Source organism: Lithobates pipiens, unplaced genomic scaffold (genome assembly GCF_037356315.1).
Source record: "Lithobates pipiens isolate NorthernLeopardFrog02 unplaced genomic scaffold, aLitPip1_a1.2 Scaffold_16, whole genome shotgun sequence".
In the NCBI taxonomy this organism is placed as follows: domain Eukaryota; kingdom Metazoa; phylum Chordata; class Amphibia; order Anura; family Ranidae; genus Lithobates; species Lithobates pipiens.
In genome coordinates this window covers 150,067,442-150,086,708 of record NW_027507748.1, presented here as the reverse complement: position 1 = coordinate 150,086,708, position 19,267 = coordinate 150,067,442, and the positions used below count along the sequence as shown (strand labels likewise).

Here is a 19,267-nt window from a genome sequence, read left to right as displayed (position 1 = left end):
ACGCAGCTTTTAGTTTACGACTGCCTATCTCAGTTCTTGAGGTGCTAAAATGGCAGGGCAGTACAAACCCCCCCAAATGACCCCATTTTGGAAAGTAGACCCCCTAAGGAAATTGATAAGTGGCATGTTGAGCCCATCGAATATTTTATTTTTTTGCCTCAAGCGATTGAATAATGACAAAAAAATATTTTTTTTTTTTTTTTTTTTTTTTTTTTACACAAAGTTGTCACTAAATGATATATTGCTCACACATGCTATGGGCATATGTGAAATGACACCCCAAAATAAATTCTGCTGCTTCTCCTGAGTACGGGGATACCACATATGTGGGACTTTTTGGGAGCCTAGCCACGTACGGGGCCCCGAAAACCAAGAACCGCCTTCAGGTTTTCTAAGGGCGTAAATATTTGACTTCACTCCTCACTACCTATTACAGTTTTGAAGGCCATAAAATGCCAAGATGGCACAAAACCCCCACAAATGACCCCATTTTAGAAAGTAGACACCCCAAGCTATTTGCTGAGAGGCATGTTGAGTCCATGGAATATTTTATATTTTGCCACAAGTTGCGGGAAAATTACAAACTTTTTTTTTTTTTTTTTTTTTCACAAAGTTGTCACTAAATGATATATTGCTCACGCATGCCATGGGCATATGTGAAATGACACCCCAAAATAAATTCTGCTGCTTCTCCTTCGTACGGGGATACCACATATGTGGGACTTTTTGGGAGCCTAGCCACGCACGGGGCCCCAAAAACCAAGCACCGCCTTCAGGCTTTCTAAGGGCGTTACAGTTTTGAAGGCCATAAAATGCCAAGATGGCACAAACCCCCCCAAATGACCCCATTTTGGAAAGTAGACACCCCTAAATTTAGGGGTACACTAGTGAGATTAGGTAATAAATGGCGGGTGCCCTGAAACTATAAAAAAAAATAACTAACCAACCAGCGTCACCTGTAACAGTTATATGGTGATCACTGGTGAAAGGGTTAACTAGGGGGCAATCAGGGGGCTTTATGCGGTAGTATATGGGGGTCCCTGGCGCTATAAAAAGCTGCGGCGAACCTAAATACCTACCTGCCTAACTAGCGTCACCTGTGACACTAATACAGTGATCAGAAAAACGATCGCTTATTAGGCTGGGTTCACACTGGAGCGATGTGGGAACGCCACGAATGCGCGGCGGGTTCCCGCATCACATGCCTCCCGGCGGCAGTTCACACTGCCCTATGCGAACTGCTGGGAGTGTCAGTGAAATGTTAATGACACCCCCAGATCAGTTCGCATATCGCAGTGCGATCTGCAAACTCGGATCGCATGGTGTGAACACCCATGCGATCCGATTCTGCTGCGGACCAAAAAAGGGTCCCGTGCGAGTTTGCGGCGGGTGCGGCGGGTGCGACACGAATTCAGCCATACTATCTGTATGGCTGAACTCGAATCGCACAGAGATCGGATGTGATTTGCACTGCAGTGCGGTGCGAATCACATCCGTTCTCATAAACCGCTGCAATGTGAACCCAGCCTTAGTGACACTGGCGACGGGGGGTGATCACGGGGTTAAACCTTTATTGGGGGGGTTAGGGGGGTACCTTAGAACTAAAGGGGGCTAACCCTAACTGCCCTAACAGTTATTACAGTCACAAATGACACCCGCCGGGTGATCAGGGGGTTAAACCTTTATTAGGTAATAAATGGCGGGTGCCCTGAAACTATAAAAAAATAACTAACCAACCAGCGTCACCTGTAACAGTTATATGGTGATCACTGGTGAAAGGGTTAACTAGGGGGCAATCAGGGGGCTTTATGCGGTAGTATATGGGGGTCCCTGGCGCTATAAAAAGTTGCGGCGAACCTAAATACCTACCTGCCTAACTAGCGTCACCTGTGACACTAATACAGCGATCAGAAAAATGATCGCTTATTAGGCTGGGTTCACACTGGAGCGATGCGGGAACGCCACGAATCCGCGGCGGGTTCCCGCATCGCATGCCTCCCGGCGGCAGTTCACACTGCCCTATGCGAACTGCTGGGAGTGTCAGTGAAATGTTAATGACACCCCCAGATCAGTTCGCATATCGCAGTGCGATCTGCAAACTCGGATCGCATGGTGTGAACACCCATGCGATCCGATTCTGCTGCGGACCAAAAAAAGGGTCCCGTGCGAGTTTGCGGCGGGTGCGGCACGAATTCAGCCATACTATCTGTATGGCTGAACTCGAATCGCACAGAGATCGGATGTGATTTGCACTGCAGTGCGGTGCGAATCACATCCGTTCTCAAACCGCTGCAATGTGAACCCAGCCTTAGTGACACTGGCGATGGGGGGTGATCACGGGGTTAAACCATTATTGGGGGGGGTTAGGGGGGTACCTTAGAACTAAAGGGGGCTAACCCTAACTGCCCTAACAGTTATTACAGTCACAAATGACACCAATGCAAAAAAAAAAAAAAAAAAAGCAATTGGTGTCACTGTGACTGGGGGGGCAGGGGTAATTGGGGGGGTGATCGGGGGGTAAAGGGGGGGTGTGAGTGTGCCTGGCATGTTCTACTGTATGTGTGGTGTGTTGGTGCAACTCACCGAACCTCTTTCCTCGGTGCCGGAACGAAAAATACCGACACGGAGGAGAGAATACATCACTTCCTCTCCTGTGTTTACATTACAGGAGAGGAAGTGATGTCACGGAGGATTTCCATTCGTCGAGAGCGATCGCGAGGGGGTGGCCATGAATGAATGGCCGCCCCCTCATCCCGGATCGCTCTCGAAGGAATGCCGACCGCCGCAGGCACCGGGGGGGGCCCGATCGGGCCCCCCACCCGCGGGCAGGCAGGGACTTATATATACGCCCATATGCCTGCCCGTGCCATTCTGCCGACGTATATCGTCGTGTGGCGGTCGGCAAGTGGTTAAAGAGCACCTGTCCCCCTGTGCTCGCACGCAGATGTGAACGCAAGTAAGTCGTCGAATGTAAGTCGCTCCCACATATGAAAACGGTGCTCAAATGACATGTGTGGTATCGCCACAAACGCTAGAGCAAAAGCAAAAATGCTAGCCCTAGACCTCTGTAACTGAAAACATGTAACCTGTAAAAATTTTAAGACATCGCCTATGGCAGGGTTTGACAAATTTGCTTGGAATCTAGGAGCCAGTTAAAAAAGTTAGGAGCCAGGTCCGTAACGGTGATCTGGACCTGTCCCTGGCCTGACATGGAAACGAGTGAGGGGAAGATAGCGCAGCCCCCCCCACCTGTCTCCAAGTCATTGCCCATAGCTCTTAGAGGGACATTTTATTTAAATTTAATTTTTTTCAAATGACATTTTTTTTTTTAAATTGCATTTTAGTGTAAATATGAGGTCTCTCTGACCCCAGATCTCATATATAAGAGGACCTGTCATGCTTTTTTCTATTACAAGGGATTTTTATATTCCTTGTAATAGGAATAAAAGTGACACTTTTTTTTTTTAAAGAACAGTAAAAAAAATATATATATATATTTTAAATGCGCCCTGTCCTGCCAAGCTTGCGTGCAGAAGCGAACGCATATATGAAAGCGGTGTTAAAACCACACATGTGAGGTATCGCTGCGATCGGTAGAGTAAGAGAAATAATTCGAGCCCTAGACCTCCTCTGTGTCTTCAAATGTGCAACCTGTAGAATTTTTTAAAACGTCGCCTATGGAGATTTTAAAGGGTAAAAGTTTGTCGCCATTCCATGAGCGGGCGCAATTTTGAAGCATGACATGTTGGGTATTGATTTACTCGGCGTAACATTATCTTTCACAATATAAAAAAAATTGGGCTAACTTTACTGTTGTCTTATTTATTTTTTTTTATTAAATTATTTATCCCCAAAAAAGTGCGCTTCTAAGTCCGCTGTGCAAATACGGTATGAGAGACAGTATTGCAACGACCACCATTTTATTCTCTAGGGCAGTGATGGCGAACCTTGGCACCCCAGATGTTTTGGAACTACATTTCCCATGATGCTCATGCACTCTGCAGTGTAGTGGAGCATCATGGGAAATGTAGTTCCAAAACATCTGGGGTGCCAAGGTTCGCCATCACTGCTCTAGGGTGTTAGAATAAAACATATATATATAATCTTTAGGGGTTCTAAGTAAAGGGAAGGAAAAAGGCTGGCAGGCAGGGGAAGCTCCATTAGCATTGCTGGTTGTCATTCCAACGGCCACCACAAGAGGGCGCCAGATTCCAGAAGGAACCATAGGATCGCAGAAGGCCTCAAAGCCGGAGGCTCAATTACCGGCTGCGCGGCCCGATGCGATCACGCCGGGGGGGTCCACAGAGACCGGATACCCCCAGCTGTGCTGCCCCAGGTCGCTAATTCTAGTCACAAATGCGACCTGGGTTTTGTCGAGCCCTGGCCTATGGGGATTTTTAAGTACCAACATTTTAAAGTTTGACGCCATTCCACGAGCGTGAGCAATTTTGAAGTGTGACATGTTAGGTATCTATTTACTCAGTGTAACATCTTTTACATTGTGCAAAAAAAAAAAATGGGCTAACCTTACCGTTTTTGGGGGTTTTTTTAAAGCATGAAACACTTTCTTTGAAACCCTTTTTTTTCCCCCAAAAAAAACGAGTTTGAAAAGTTTCTGCGCAAATACCATGCGAGATAAAAAGATACAACTGCAATTTTATTCTCTAGGGTCTCTGCTAAAAGACATATATAATGTTTAGGGGCTATATGTAATTTTGTAGCAAAAAAAAAAAAAAAAAAAAAAAAGATTAGATTAGATAGAGATAGAACACATTTTTTTTTTACATGTAGGAGAGAAATGTCAAAATTGGCCTGGTAGGCAAACACATCTCATTGTCCCTCAACATACACCAGATAACACATGCATTTTAGCATGTGGGTTTTTGTGAACTAGCCCCAATCAACACCAATACTTTAACCAATTCAGCTCCAGAAGATTTTACCCCCTCCATAACCAGGCTGTTTTTGCTAATCGGCACTGCGCTGCAGTGCTGTTCCCGAACAAATTCTATATCTTTTTTTCACACCAATAGAGCTTTCTTTTGGTGATATTTCATCAGCATTGCGGATTTAAATTTTTGCAATATAAATGAAAAAATTATCAAAAATTTTGAAAAAAATATATATTATTCGTTTCTGCGATAAAACATATCCAAAAAAAATAAATAATCAAATCATAAAATTTTGGCCAAAATGTATTCTGCTACATGTTTTGGAAAAAAAGCACTTTGCCAGCAGTGCTTGCCCATTGATTTCAATGAGCAGAGGCGCTTTAGGTGCGCACAGCGCTGCAAAGAAGCTGCTTGCAGCACTTTTTTTTTTGACGTCCTGCCAGCACTCGGGCTTTCACACTGTGGATTGGAGCTGAGGCTTTTTTCCAGTCGCTACTTTTAGCACTAAAGCACCTGAAAAACACCTACAGTGTGAAAGTGGTCCAAATCTCTGCTCATTTTAGTGCTGTTTAAGCAGCGCTTTTCGTCCGCTAGTGGGGTGCTTTTAACCCCTGCTAGCGGCCGAAGAAGAGGTTAAAAGCACCCATATTGCAGCGCTTCCAAATCGCTTCGGAAGCACTGGCCATTCACTTCAAGGGGCAGGGTGTTTTAGAAGTGCTGTATACAGTGCTCCCAAACCGCCCCAAAGATGCTGCTTGCAGGACTTTTCCTAATGTGCCGCAAGCTTACCACCCCAGTGTGAAATGTCACACTGAAATGAATTGGAGGTTGTTTTCAGGTGCCATTTGTAACTCTAAAACGCCTGAAAACCATCTGTGTGGTTTTCAGTGTGAAAGGGACCCAACTGATATTTGGGGAGAAATTACTGTCACTGATAACACCAGAGACATTAAAGCGGGAGCCCGCCGGGACTCCGCGTTTTTTTTTTTTTTTTTTTAAAGCCAGCAGCTACAAATACTGCAGCTGCTGACTTTTAAAATAGTGACACTTACCTGTCCAGCGCGCCCGGGATGTCGGTACCCGAAGCCGATCCCTAGATCGTCTCTCGGGTGCTGCCGCCGCCATCTTGGGTATGGGAATCAGGAAATGGAGCCTTTCGGCTTCATTTCCCGGTTCCCTACTGCGCATGCGCGAGTCGCGCTGCGCAATAAGGACGGTCCCCGCTGCCTCTGGGATCTGTGCGTTTCCCAGCAGGCAGCGGGGCACTTGCGGAAAGGGACGGGCACTTGCGGAAAGGGGCGTAATCTACGCCCCTTTGCGCAGAGAGCTATCCCGGAAGTGGGTGCAGATACCTGTACTGTACAGGTATCTGCACCCCCCTCCTCCCTGAAAGGTGCCAATTGTGGCGCCGGAGGGGGGGAGGGTTCCGATGAGCGGAAGGTCCACTTTAGGGTGGACCTCCGCTTTAATACAGTGATAATACTAAACACTGTCACTATGCTGGTTGAGAAGGGGTTAAACATGTGCCTATGTATAGTGTGCTGCTTTTACAAAAAAAAATAAAAAATTAAACATTTTTAACAGAAACCGACAGATCACTCCCTTGTACAACACAAGAGCTCTGAGCTGTGATTGCACGCAGCCAATCAGCAGGTCCCTGCCACGAATCATTGGTAGGGACTTGCTGACAGGCTTCCGCTGTGTACAATCATAGCGGGTGGTGGGGTGGGGCACATGCCCTAAACCCGGCAGTAGGCAGCGATGTACAGGTATGTCACTTTGCCTACACCAGCTGCTCGTCCGCAATACATTGCAGGCGCCAAGTGGCTAAATCGGTTCCCCCCCAAACACTTAGCGGACACCTCTCCATCGCTGTCCCTGCCACCAGCCCCACTCTCCTCTCTTCATGGGCTCACAGGCTACACAGAGAGCTGCAGGTGCTATAGGCTCCTCCTGCTGTCAGTCAAATCCTGTGAGAAGGGAGCTGGGGGATGACTGAGTAACACGGAATGTATGGAAGCACCCAGCCCGGGAAAGGCGCCCTCTCTGGTGCCCCATAGCACATGGCTTCTTGCTGAGGGGGCACTCAGAAGAGGAGCAGAGAGCGCCAGCAGGGGACCCCCAATCAGGACGGAACGTATATTAACTTTTAAAAATGCTATGATAAAAGAGAAACATAATTTGTCAATCGCTGACACCGAGCAGATAGAGTCCGGGCAGTTCACTGTCTGCCTGCCTGTAGAGGGAGCTCTGCACGTGACATGGCCGGTGTCAGGAAATGCCGACCACCTCGAGTGGATGGAGTGGCTGCCAGGTACGCGGGGGCAGTGTGCGGCCTTACACGCGAACTTGAAACCCACTACGTGAAATAACAAACATTTCAGCATCCTCACCAATCCATCCGTGTCCCGGCCCCGCGGAGTACAGGAGCGGCTGTGGAAGTCGCCGACGCCCCCTTCTCCCGCCATAGTTCGCCGCTCTTCACTCCGCGTTAAACACGTGACCTCCCTCACTACTCCGCCACTGAGGAAACCCCCAGCGCTTGCGGCTTCACTACTGTCCGCCAATCAGCTTCCGCCTGACTAACCGGGGGCGTGTCACAGTCCATTCTAGAAGCTGTCAGTGTAAAGTACGTCATGGACAGGCGTGCCCTTTATGTTTCCCTGATTTTATTTATCTACATGTATCCCTGGTAAAGCAGTCTTTACAAGTGACGAGTGAATCCCGAGACTCTGATTCCCGTTTTTTTTTTTTTACCTGACACAATGTTAGACTGCTGATTAGTCAGTAACAATAATGGCTAACGTCCTTTCAGTATTTGAATAAAAGACCTACCTGCAGTTCTTTTCACCTTACAGTGGGTCGGTGTCACTTACCTCCTTTCTGTTCCAGTGCTGCATTCTCTGTAAGGGGCCTTCCAGCTTGATAGCCAGAGGACAGTAAAAACAAGCAGCTGAGCCTCTGTTTTAGGGCCATTTCACATAACAATTTCTGTATTCCAGATGCGCTTTGTATTTTTGATGCGTTCCAGAGCAATTTTTGCCCTTTTTTTTTTCTCCAAGTTGAAGACCTGTTTTTTTGATTCATTTTGCTGCGTTTCATCCAGAAAAAATGCAACATGTTCTACTTTAGATGACTGCACTGCTGTGAAATAGGACTATTGGAATCCATGTAAAACACTGTCCATTTTTGATGCAGAATAAAAACGCACTGGACTGCATCTGGTGTGAACCAGCCCGCCACCAATCCGAATTGTAACACTATAGCTGAACCTCACAGATTGCTTTTCAGAGGGTGGTAAGCAGCACCAATAATGTGAAAAACATCTAAGATCCCATTCACACTGGGGCTGCCCGTACATTCACAGTAGAGCACCGCTCGTTTTAGAGGGGCTTTTTGGCCGCTTTTTAAACCCCAAAAAAAGGGTTAAAAACTCCCACGTTATGTCGCTTCTGAAGCACTTTTCAGGCATTTCGGAAACGCGGACCATTCATTGCAGTGGGCAGGGCATTTTGTCCCAAACCACTCCAAAGATGCTTCTTGCCGGACTTTTCTGAACGCCCCGCAAGCGCACCACCGCGGTGTGAAAGCACCCATTGCAGAGAATGGAAGGCAGTTTTCAGGCGCTGTTTCTAGCGCTAAAACTCCTGAAAACTGCCTCAGTGTGAAAGGGGTCTAAGAGTCTATGAAAATTCACCACCTTTGGTCGTGTCCACTGTTCATTGTGGCCCCATCTTCCAGCCTCTACATCAGTGTGTAGTGGGGACCATCCCCAGACTGGCCATAGGGCATACTGTAAATAGAATATATTTGTATCACTACAGGGTGGTACTGTGGAAAAATATTAGATAATGATGTGCCACATAACGTAATTGAGATACTGAATGGAAATACTACATGGACTTTTAAGGCACTAAAAAGATACACAAAGAAGTTGTATTAAAAATGAAACATGTTATTACAAAAAACTACTAAAATACACATTGATAAAATCTCACAATATACATATTGCCTGTAAACGTTCATCACACCACTAAATAACACCATATCACTCCTGAAAAATCTCAGGGACACCTGGTGTGGTAAACAATCAATAGCCCATCAGGCTTGGTGTAAATAGATGAGGCGTGATGTAGCTTTACATGTTATGTGCATAAGCTCTTCCTCAGGAGATAGGCAATTTGACTAGATGAATAAAAATATAACATAAATCTTACATTGCAAGTAGGCCCCTTTCACACTGGGGCGGGAGTGGCGTCGGCGGTAAAACGGCTGTATTTTAGCACCACTTTACCGTTGTTTTAGCAGCGCTATTTGGCCACTAGTGGGGTGGTTTTAACCCCCACTAGCGGACAAAAAAAGGGTTAAAACTGCCCGCAAAGCGCCGCTGCAGCAGCGCTTTGCTGGCGCTATAGCCACGCTGCCCCATTGACTTCAATGGGCAGGAGCAGTGAAGGAGCGCATTCACCTCTCCAAAAATGCAGCTTGCAGGAGTTTTTTTAACATCCTGCAAGCGCACCACTCCAGTTTGAAAGCCCTCTGGCTTTCATACTGGAGACACAGCAGCAACTGTTTCAGGGCGCTTTGCAATTGCTATTTTTAGCTCTGTAGCGCCTGCAAAGCGCTCCAGTGTGAAAGGGGCCTAAAAGAAAATCAAATACACACTATATACTTATAAACACTGGTAGTCCATATGGCATACTGGGTATTGTCCTTGTGGGGCCCAAATCTGAGCTTTCCCTTGAGCTCTCATTGCTCACCCAGCCTCTCTGCGGACACCAGCTAAGTTCACGGCCAGTGTTCTATCAGATAGCCGCTATCCATCACAAAGCCGCTACCAGGCCTACTGCTCATGCGCATAGAACAATTTTGAGCAGCACACTGAGCGGGGCAGGTGTGAGCACCAATTATCTACAATTACGAGTAGTTACAAGTAGAATACAGCATAGCACATGAAAATGAAAGAAATACAATTAATGAAGTTTATCAACGTTTGCAATAGAGAATGTGATATGGCAATTATCTACTCGTAACTACTTGTAATTGTATGCAATTGGTGCTCAATCCCGCCGCAGCCTGCTCCACTTGCGCATGCAAATTTGTTCTTTCAGAAAGTCGCTACCCATCACACATAATGTGTGGAATCTGATAGAACAATGGCCGTCGGGGGCCGGGGTGCAGAAACTAGAGATCAGCTGACCTGTGACCGTGAAGCCGTGATCCACAGCATGTGAGGAAACCCCATCTCCTGATCTTGGGACAGGTGTCACAGTGACACAGACTGCCACTGGTTGGCACATGGAGGGAGCCGGAGAGAAAGTGCCAATGATGATATTATATATCCCCCAAGGTAAGAACTTGTCAGATGGGGGGACCGGGGATGATGGGGATTAAGGATGAGCCGAACACCCCCCGGTTCGGTTCGCACCAGAACTTTAGAACCCTATTAAAGTCTATGGGACTCGAACATTCAAAATCTAAAGTGCTAATTTTAAAGGCTAATATGCAAGTTATTGTCCTAAAAAGTGTTTGGGGACCTGGGTCCTGCCCCAGGGGACATGTATCATTGAAAAAAAAGTTTTAAAAACAGCCGTTTTTTCGGGAGCAGTGATTTTAATAATGCTTAAAGTTCTTTTACACTTTCTTTGTGAAATGGTAGGGGTACTTTTGTACCCCCTTACCATTTCAAACGGGGGGGCCGGGATCTGGGGGTCCCCTTATTAAAGGGGGCTTCCAGCTTCTGATAAGCCCCCCGCCCGCAGACCCCCACAACCACCAGCCAGGGTTGTGGGGATGAGGCCCTTGTCCTCATCAACATGGGGACAAGGTGCTTTGAGGGGTCACAGACCCCCAAAGCATCCTCCCAATGTTGAGGGCATGTGGCCTGGTACGGTTCAGGAGGAGGGGGCACTCTCTCGTCCCCCCCTCTTTTCCTGCGGCCTGCCAGGTTGCATGCTTGGATACAGGGTCTGGTATGGATTTTTAGGGGGAACTCCACGCCATTTTTTTTTAAAAATTTGGCGTGGAGTTCCCCTTAAAATCCATACCAGGCCTAATAATTGAATTTTGGGGAACCCCACGCTTTTTTTTTTTTTATCAATGACTTTCAATGAGTGTTCTCTGTATTACGGGGAGCCGACAATTCATTATAGCCGCGAGTGATTTTAAATGACTTTTCTTCCTGCAGAAATGACACTTTGTGCAGGGACAGTTCTAAGCACGGGAAACATGCGCCCCTTTACAGGCATACTATAAACACCCCCCAGGTACGTAATTTAAAGGAATATTACACTTTTATTGTTTCACTTTAAGCATTATTAAAATCACTGCTCCCGAAAAAAAAGTTGTATTTAAAACTTTTTTTTGCATTGCTGCATGTCCCCTGGGGCAGGACCCAGGTCACCAAACACTTTTTAGGACAATAACTTGCATATTAGCCTTTAAAATTAGCACTTTAGATTTCTCCCACAGACTTGTACAGGGTGTTCTCCAAATTGTTCACTGTTCGCTGAACAGGTGAACAGGCAGTTTTTGAGACGAACATGAGTTGTACTGGAACTCGAAGCTCATCCCTAATGGGGATGAAGGCTTCCATAGGAGGATCACACCTATCACTGGTGTGTGACGCCTTCTCCTGGAATACACAGATGCATTCAATCCCTAGTGTCGGGTCTGACACGTATGAAATGTGAGTATATTTTTTAATGTTTTAATAACTTCTTTTAAAAAAAAGGTTTCACACTATTGGAGCCTCCTTCTTCCATTTTACACATATGTGGGTTGTGGTACGAGACCTGTAGAGGACAGCGTGCAGTTCAAACAGCTGTTTGGAGTAAAGCATTTATTGCTTAAAGCGGGAGTAAACCCGCTGACATTTTTTTTTTTTTTTTTCAGACCTGCAAGGGAAAAGGCATAATGAGCTAGTATGCACTGCATACTAGCTCATTATGAAATACTTACCTTAGAACGAGGCCCCGACATCTCACTCGATCCACGCCGAGGGAGCTGACATGTTCTCTCGGTGTGTCTTCCGGGTATTATGGCTCCAGCGTTGTGGGTGGCGGGAGCAGCGATATCGTCACTCCCACACATGCGCGCAGGAGACTGCTTTCCGGCAGGGTCCGGCGTCTGCCGGGCTTTCAGCCGAGAATCCCCTGTGAGCATGCGCCGCTGCAGTCAGCGGCTCATTGCGAGGGGAATATCTCCTAAACCATACAGGTTTAGGAGATTTTTTTTTACCTACAGGTAAGCCTTATTATAGGCTTACCTGTAGGTAAAAGTAAGAAAAAAAGAGACTATACAACTGCTTTAACCACTAGCCAATGTGCCATCATTATACTGCGGCAGGTTGGCTCCTCTGGGCAAATCTCCTTGGCAGGCTGCCGCATGATGTACTGTAGGAGCTGATGCATGTGCCCGGCGACTGCCCTGTCTGCGAGAGAGAGAGAACAGGGGATCTGTCACTGTAAACAGACAGCTCACCCTTTCTGTCCGGGAGAGGAGAGACATCTGCTGTTTCTAGATTAGAACAGTGATGTTTCTCTACTCCCAGTTACTACACTCCCCCCACAGTTAGAAACACCTCCCTAGGACACACTTAAACCCTAGATCGCCCCCTAGTGTTAACTCCTTTCCCTGCCAGTGACATTTATACAGTAATTAATGGCTATTTTTAGCTCTAATCGCTGTATAAATGTAAATGGTCCCAAAAAAAGTGTCCGATCTGTCCGCCACAATGTCGCAGCCCTGCTAAAAATCGCAGATCGCCGCCATTACTAGTAAAAAAAATATATAATAATAAAAATGCCATAAATCTATCCCATATTTTGTAAACGCTATAACTTTTGCGCAAACCAATCAATATACGCGTATTGCTTTTTTTTGTGTTTTTTTCTTTTACCAAAAATATGTAGAAGAATACATATTGGCCTAAACTAATGCATACATTTGTTTATTTTTTATTTTTTATTTGGGATATTTATTATAACAAAAAGTAAAAGCTTTTTTTTTTCAAATTGACACTTTTTTTGTATATAACGCAAAAAATAAAAACCACAGAGGTGATCAAATACCACCAAAAGAAAGCTCTATTTGTGGGGGAAAAGGGGACATCAATTTTATTTGGGTACAGTTGCATGACCACGCAATTGCCAGTTAAAGTGATGCAGTACCATATCGCAAAATATTGCCTGGTCATTAAAGAGGGATTCCACGTACAAAAAAAATATTAAAAGCCAGCAGCTATAAATACTACAGCTGCTGACTTTTAATAAATGGACACTCACCTGTCCCGGGTTCCAGCGATGCCGGCAGCCGAGGCCGATCAATCGCTCGGCTCTCGGCTGCTGCCGCCACCATTCTAGGTGAGGGAATCAGGAAGTGAAGCGAATCGGCTTCACTTCCCGGTTCCCTACTGCGCATGCGCGAGTCGCGTAGCGCAATAGGAATTGTCCGCGCTGTCACTGGGACCCGTGTGTGTCCCAGCAGACAACGCGGCAGGACAGGAAATGACATAGACTCCCATGGGAGTCTATGCCCGGAAGTGGGTGTAAATACCTGTCTTTGACAGGTATCTCCACCCCCCTCCCCCCTGTAAGGTGCCAATTGTGACACCGGAGGGGGGGAGGGTTCCGATCAGCGGAAGTTCCACTTTAGGGTGGAACCCCGCTTTAAGTGGGCAAATATAATATAAAGCTATGGCAACTTATTACATAATTAGGGTAAATCAGTATATTCAGAAATAACCTATCCGGTACAGGCTCAAATTTAATAGCCCCACTTCCAGTGGTACCCCCTCAAGGGGGGGGTGGGGTTTCCCCTGGTCAACCAATCCATCCCGCACAGCATCCCAGGGAAACCCAAGGTTTAAAAGCACAGGAGGAAATATGTCCCCAGAATTATACTTTAAATGCAACATAATTATTTTCCTAACATAGTAAACTCTGTATCTAATTGTCATTAGCAATCCTTTCCCTACATCAAATTGTATTTACATCCTATCTGCTAATAGCCATTTTGTAATAACCAAAAATTTCTGACAGAGACCCTCAAAGTCCCTAGAGAAAGGGACTTGGACGCTTATTTGTTAATTTATGCCTGGTGATTTTGTCGCTCACAGTAGGAGGATCCATTGGGTCTCCAACTGCAGGAGACGTTTGTCTATGTCCCCACCCCTAGGGGATCCCTTTACATCTAGAGCAAAGAATTTCATATAATCCAACTTGAAGTTGTGATATAATCCAAAGTGATGGTTAATGGCTGAAACCATCTGGCCATTTTTCAGTTCATATATATATATATATATATATATATATATATATATATATGTCTCTAATACACCTATATAAAGGTCTCTTAGTTTTCCCTACATAGAATACCTTACATTGGTATTTCATGCAGTAAACTACCACTATTTGGCAATTTATGGCTTCCACAGTTGCCCATTTGGTAAATGGATTGTTTTCTCCTTCCATATTCAGCTGCATTCATTACATTTACTGTTACTGTAAGTACCCTTTTGTTGTTGGCTCCAGGGGATTATAGAGATCATTTTATTAAGATGGCTGTGGGGCCTTTGCCCTCTGATAGGTCACTTGAGAGGTCTATCACCAATATATTTGGCAACTATTGAATCATCTTTCAAAAGATGACAATGGCGCTGTAGGATTTTTTAAAAATTGAACATGATTCTGGGAAAAGCCTGTAATGATTTGAATGGATTCATTACCAATAACTCTATTGTATCATCCCCTTTCAAGCCCCTGAGAAAGCCAACAAGGCAAAATGCGTTGGTTTGCGTTTTTCCTCCCTCATGTGATATATTACTTTGCTATGTGCATAGTGTAATCTCTATATGACTATTGGTTACCTCTTTCCTTGGGGAGGAATTGCTATGTCTGGGGGGGTCTTTTGGTACACTATTGAGTTGTGATGAACTTTTCATGTTTTTAAGGGGTGTCTATTACTTTTAATAGACAAACTTTTTTATGGAATTTAATAAAAAGTCCATTTTAAATGTATGATGTTGTATGGATAATTATTTGAATAGGAGGTTTCAGCACTTAAAGTTCCAACTCTTTTTCCTTTGTGTATATTACTTTCAGCGGGATGTGGTGCTGATCTTCAACTGAGCTCATGTCCATGTTGACAAACAAATTTTGAGCATGTGTGAACCAGGGGCAGATCCAGGGGGGGGCAACAGGGCAATTGCCCCCTCCGAGAATGCGTCGGGTGACACCACGGGTCGGCGGTTTCACGGGCTGGCCGTTCCGCGGGTGACAGCGCAGGCGAGCAGTTCCGCGGGTGACAGCATGGGCGGGCGGTTCCGCGGGTGGGTTCCGTGGGTGACAGCGCGGGCGGGTGGTCCGCAGGTGACAGCGCGGGTGAGTGGGGGGGCAGCTGGGCGGCTCAGTGTGTGAGTGGGCTGCTGGCCAATCAGGAAGCCGGCAGGCAGGGGAGCAGGGAGATGACATCATCTCTCACTGCCCTGCATCTCTGCAGTTCTGCACTGTGCGGGAAGCAGTGGGCAGCAGAGAGATTACATTATCTCTCTGCTGCCTAACTTCACTCTGGGACACAGCAAAAGACCAGAGACACAGCAGGTGACAATCTGCAACGTATGGCAGGCGACGTGGCAAGTGACAATCCGCAATGTGTGGCAGGCTACGTGGCAAGTGACAGTCTGCAACGTGTGGCAGGCTATGTGGCAAGTGACAATCCGCAACCTGTGGCAAGCTACGTGGCAAGTGACAATCTGCAATGTGTGGCAGGTGACGTGGCAAGTGACAATGCGCAATGTGTGGCAGGCTGCGTTGCAAGTGACAATCCGTAATGTGTGGCAGGCTACCTGGCAAGTGACAATCCGCAATGTGTGGCAGGCTACGTGGCAAGTGACAATCTGCAATGTGTGTCAGGCTACGTGAAAGTGACAATCCGCAATGTGTGGCAGGCGAAGGGGCAAGTGACAATCTGCAAAGTGTGGCAAGTGACAATCCGTAATGTGTGGCAGGTCATGTGGCAAGTGACAATCCGCATTTGGTTAAAAGTGACGTGGCAAGTGACAATGTGCAGTGTGTGGCAAGCGACGTGGCAAGTGACAATGCGCAGTGTGTGGCAAGTGACAATCCGTATTTGGTGGCAGGCGACGTGGCAAGTGACACCCTCAGGGCTCCCACTGATTCTGCATTATGGTGAGTTGAACCATTTATTTTTGTAAAGAAGAGGGGGGGGGGGTAGATGTGGCGCTATTCCTTTAAAATATTAGTGGAAAAAAAACATATATGTGAAAAATTGTCAGCGTGCTGGCAAATAATAAACTGATAATGTGAAACACAAAAAACAAAGAAATCCCAAAAATGCTAAATGAAAAAAAGGAGGACCGTGCTGCTCTAAGTGCCTAGATCACTATAAATATCATATATAAAGTGCTTAATTTAATATTTGGACAAATCAAGCAACAATCTCCTGAATGAAATTAATAGATAAAATTCATAAACACAAAGTGGTAATAACATCAAAAAATGACAATAAGTGAAAGTCCCGCAGTTGTAAATGAACAAAAGTGGATTGTGCACAAAAACGAATGATGATTATCTTCATAAAACAAACAGCTTCTCCCGGTGCGCTTCACACTGAATAGTAATGTGATTACCCTCACCAGAAATCTTACCCCTATTGGGGTGGACCAGCCTCCACAGTATGAGCCACTGTGCTGCTCTCTGGCATTGGCTTGATGTTGTCCTGGGAGACGCCTGCTCTTCCGCTGGTATTATGTCCACGTTATGTATAATGAGGAAAAGACACATCCATGGTGTAGTATGTATTGACAGTTGATTTATTAAAAAGAATGCTACTCACATAACAATGATCACAGATCGCTTTGTTAAAAATCCCGCCGGCCGCTGCTGTCTATGTAGAAAGTGCACGTTGTATGGCTCACTTTCTACATAGACGGCAGCGGCAAAAAGAAGCAGAACAGGGAGAGCCCTATGTAAACAAGGCATTTCCCTGTTCTGCCTAGTGACATGACAGGGAACTACTGCTCCCTGTCCTCGGAAGCCGTGATCTCTGTCATGTCCTAGTGAGCCCATCCCCCCTACAGTAAGAACAGATGTAACCCCTTGATCACCAGCTAGTGTTTAACCCCTTCCCTGCCAGTGACATTTATACAGTAATCAGTGGCTATTTTTAGCTCTGATAACTGTATAAATGTCAATGGTCCCAAAATAGTGTCAAAAGTGTCCGATCTGTCCGCCAAAATGTCGCAGTCCCGATAAAAATCCCAGATCACCGCCATTACTGGGGAAAAAAAATTAATAATAAAAATGCCATAAATCTATTCCCTGTTTTGTATGCCTTTTGCGCAAACCAATCACATTTATTGCGTTTTTTTGTTTTTTTTTACCAAAAATATGTAGAATACATATCGGCCCTACTGATTATTTTCACCCAAAGAGTGATCCTCCACAGTGAACCACTCTTTCCAGGTGAGTGTGCAATCCTAGGTGGAAAATGGGGTTAAGGAGTGTTCTCCATGTTCTCTTTACCAAATAATTTTTATGTATTTTTTTGTGCTCTTTTATTTAATATTATTTTTTGACCCTGTGATTACTTTGCACTTTGAAAATATATGTGCCTATATATTCCTAGTGCTGGGAATCAAAGGAAACGCAGGCAGCTAATCACATGAGCCGGAAGCAACAGGCTTTTATCAGTGTTTCTTCCAGCTCATGTGATTGGCTGCCTGTGTTTCCTTTGATTCCCAGCATCGTATTTATTCAAGGTTGTACCAGATTCCTTTCTTTAAGGAATCTTTTACTGGACTTTCATTATTACTTTCATTTCATTTTCTGTTTTTTATTTTTATTGGATTTTTTTTAAGTTTATTCTCCATTATCATTAAGATTGTGTTTATATCTTTCACAAGCAATTATTAGTCACGCATGTTCAGGGTCTTCATGTGGGAGATTTTCGATTTAACCAGAAAGCACATGCAGACCAGATAAGAAAATATCACAACATTTATTTTTAAAGTGCAAAGTAATCACAGGGATAAAATATTATTAAGTAAATGAGCACAAACCAATACATAAAAATTATTTGGTAAAGAGAACACGGAAAACACTCCTTACCCCCTCTTTCCACCTGAGATTAGTGACCCAAATAGTGGTTCACTTTTGGGAGTAGGGAGGGTGAAAAACACCCTCCCTGCTTGCACACTTACCCGGAAAGAGTGGTTCACTGTGGAGGATCACTCTTCGGGTGACGGGCTGCGCCACCAACCCTATACCTATAAAAATTATTTTCAGGGGTGTAACGAAACGTCCCACACTCCACTTGAGTGCTTTTGTCATATACCGCTTCCTCCCAGTCTGTAAATAGATATCAGATATTCCAACCGCTGACAACAACAAACAAGGCAATACTCGTTTGGTTGCTGAACATCCCCCCTCCTGCTCATATTACTCTAACAAATACACCTGCCACCGAGCTTCACACAGTAGATTATACATTATCATAAGTATAAACACAGGACACCTTCTCACAATAGCAGGAGCTCCAGTAGGAGTCGGCCCATATCCTACATTGTACAGAGGCCAATGTTATCAGCTCTTTCAATGTTCAATGTGTTGGGTTCAGAATCAAACAAACCAATAATAGTCTGTATATATATTCTGGGAGATATTGTGGATAAATATTACTCTCCCATTTTAAGTAATCCAAGTCATATTTTCTCAGTTACCCTGTGTGTCTAATGGACACAGGGTAAATTAGACATAGAAGGTGCATGGGGAGCTGAAACAAGGGTTTCCCAGCCTTTCAAAGGGATTCTGGATTCCACAGGCCCTCCTGTCACAAAGGGGGTTCCAGTTGGGATCACCTCAAGGGAGGCAGCAGCCCAGCCCACACCTAAGAGCAGAATATAACCAAATATACTGATGAAGACATTTTTTTTAATATATTTTTTGGGGATATTTATTATAGCAAAAAGCAAACAATATTGCTTTTTTCTCAAAATTGTCTTTTTTTTGTTTATAGTGCAAAAAATTAAAACCACAGAGGTGATTAAATACCACCAAAAGAATGCTATATTTGTGAGACAAAAGGGACATAAATTTTGTTTGGGTGCAACGTCGCACATTTGTGCAATTGTCAGTTAAAGAAACTCAACAAAAAATGCTCTGGCCATTAAGGGGGTAAAATCTTCTGGGGCTGAAGTAATTAACATAAAAAAATATATTGGATAGTAGATACTCTTGAAATAAATGAAAAAATATTACCTATTCATAAAATATTTTAACTTTCCGTATTTTCTTCCTTCTACAAGCTGCATTCTCAAGTTTTATCACAGACACACCCCTAATTCTATTGCTAAA

At 45.0% G+C, this 19,267-nt stretch overlaps 1 protein-coding gene across 3 annotated transcripts in view; it reads right to left on the bottom strand.

The window, feature by feature from the left end:
• FKBP6 (FKBP prolyl isomerase family member 6 (inactive)) overlaps positions 1 to 19,267 on the bottom strand; it is a 271,222-nt gene that overhangs the window by 250,765 nt on the left and 1,190 nt on the right. Inside the window, exon 1 of one of the 3 annotated variants that reach the window (XM_077480612.1) lies at positions 7,286 to 7,413. The exons of the other annotated variants lie outside the window; for them this stretch is intronic. Coding sequence (XP_077336738.1) covers positions 7,286 to 7,360 — 75 coding nt within the window. The 5' untranslated portion in view covers positions 7,361 to 7,413. Of the gene's footprint in view, positions 1 to 7,285; positions 7,414 to 19,267 lie in introns of those variants that run through there. 3 annotated transcript variants of the gene reach the window in all.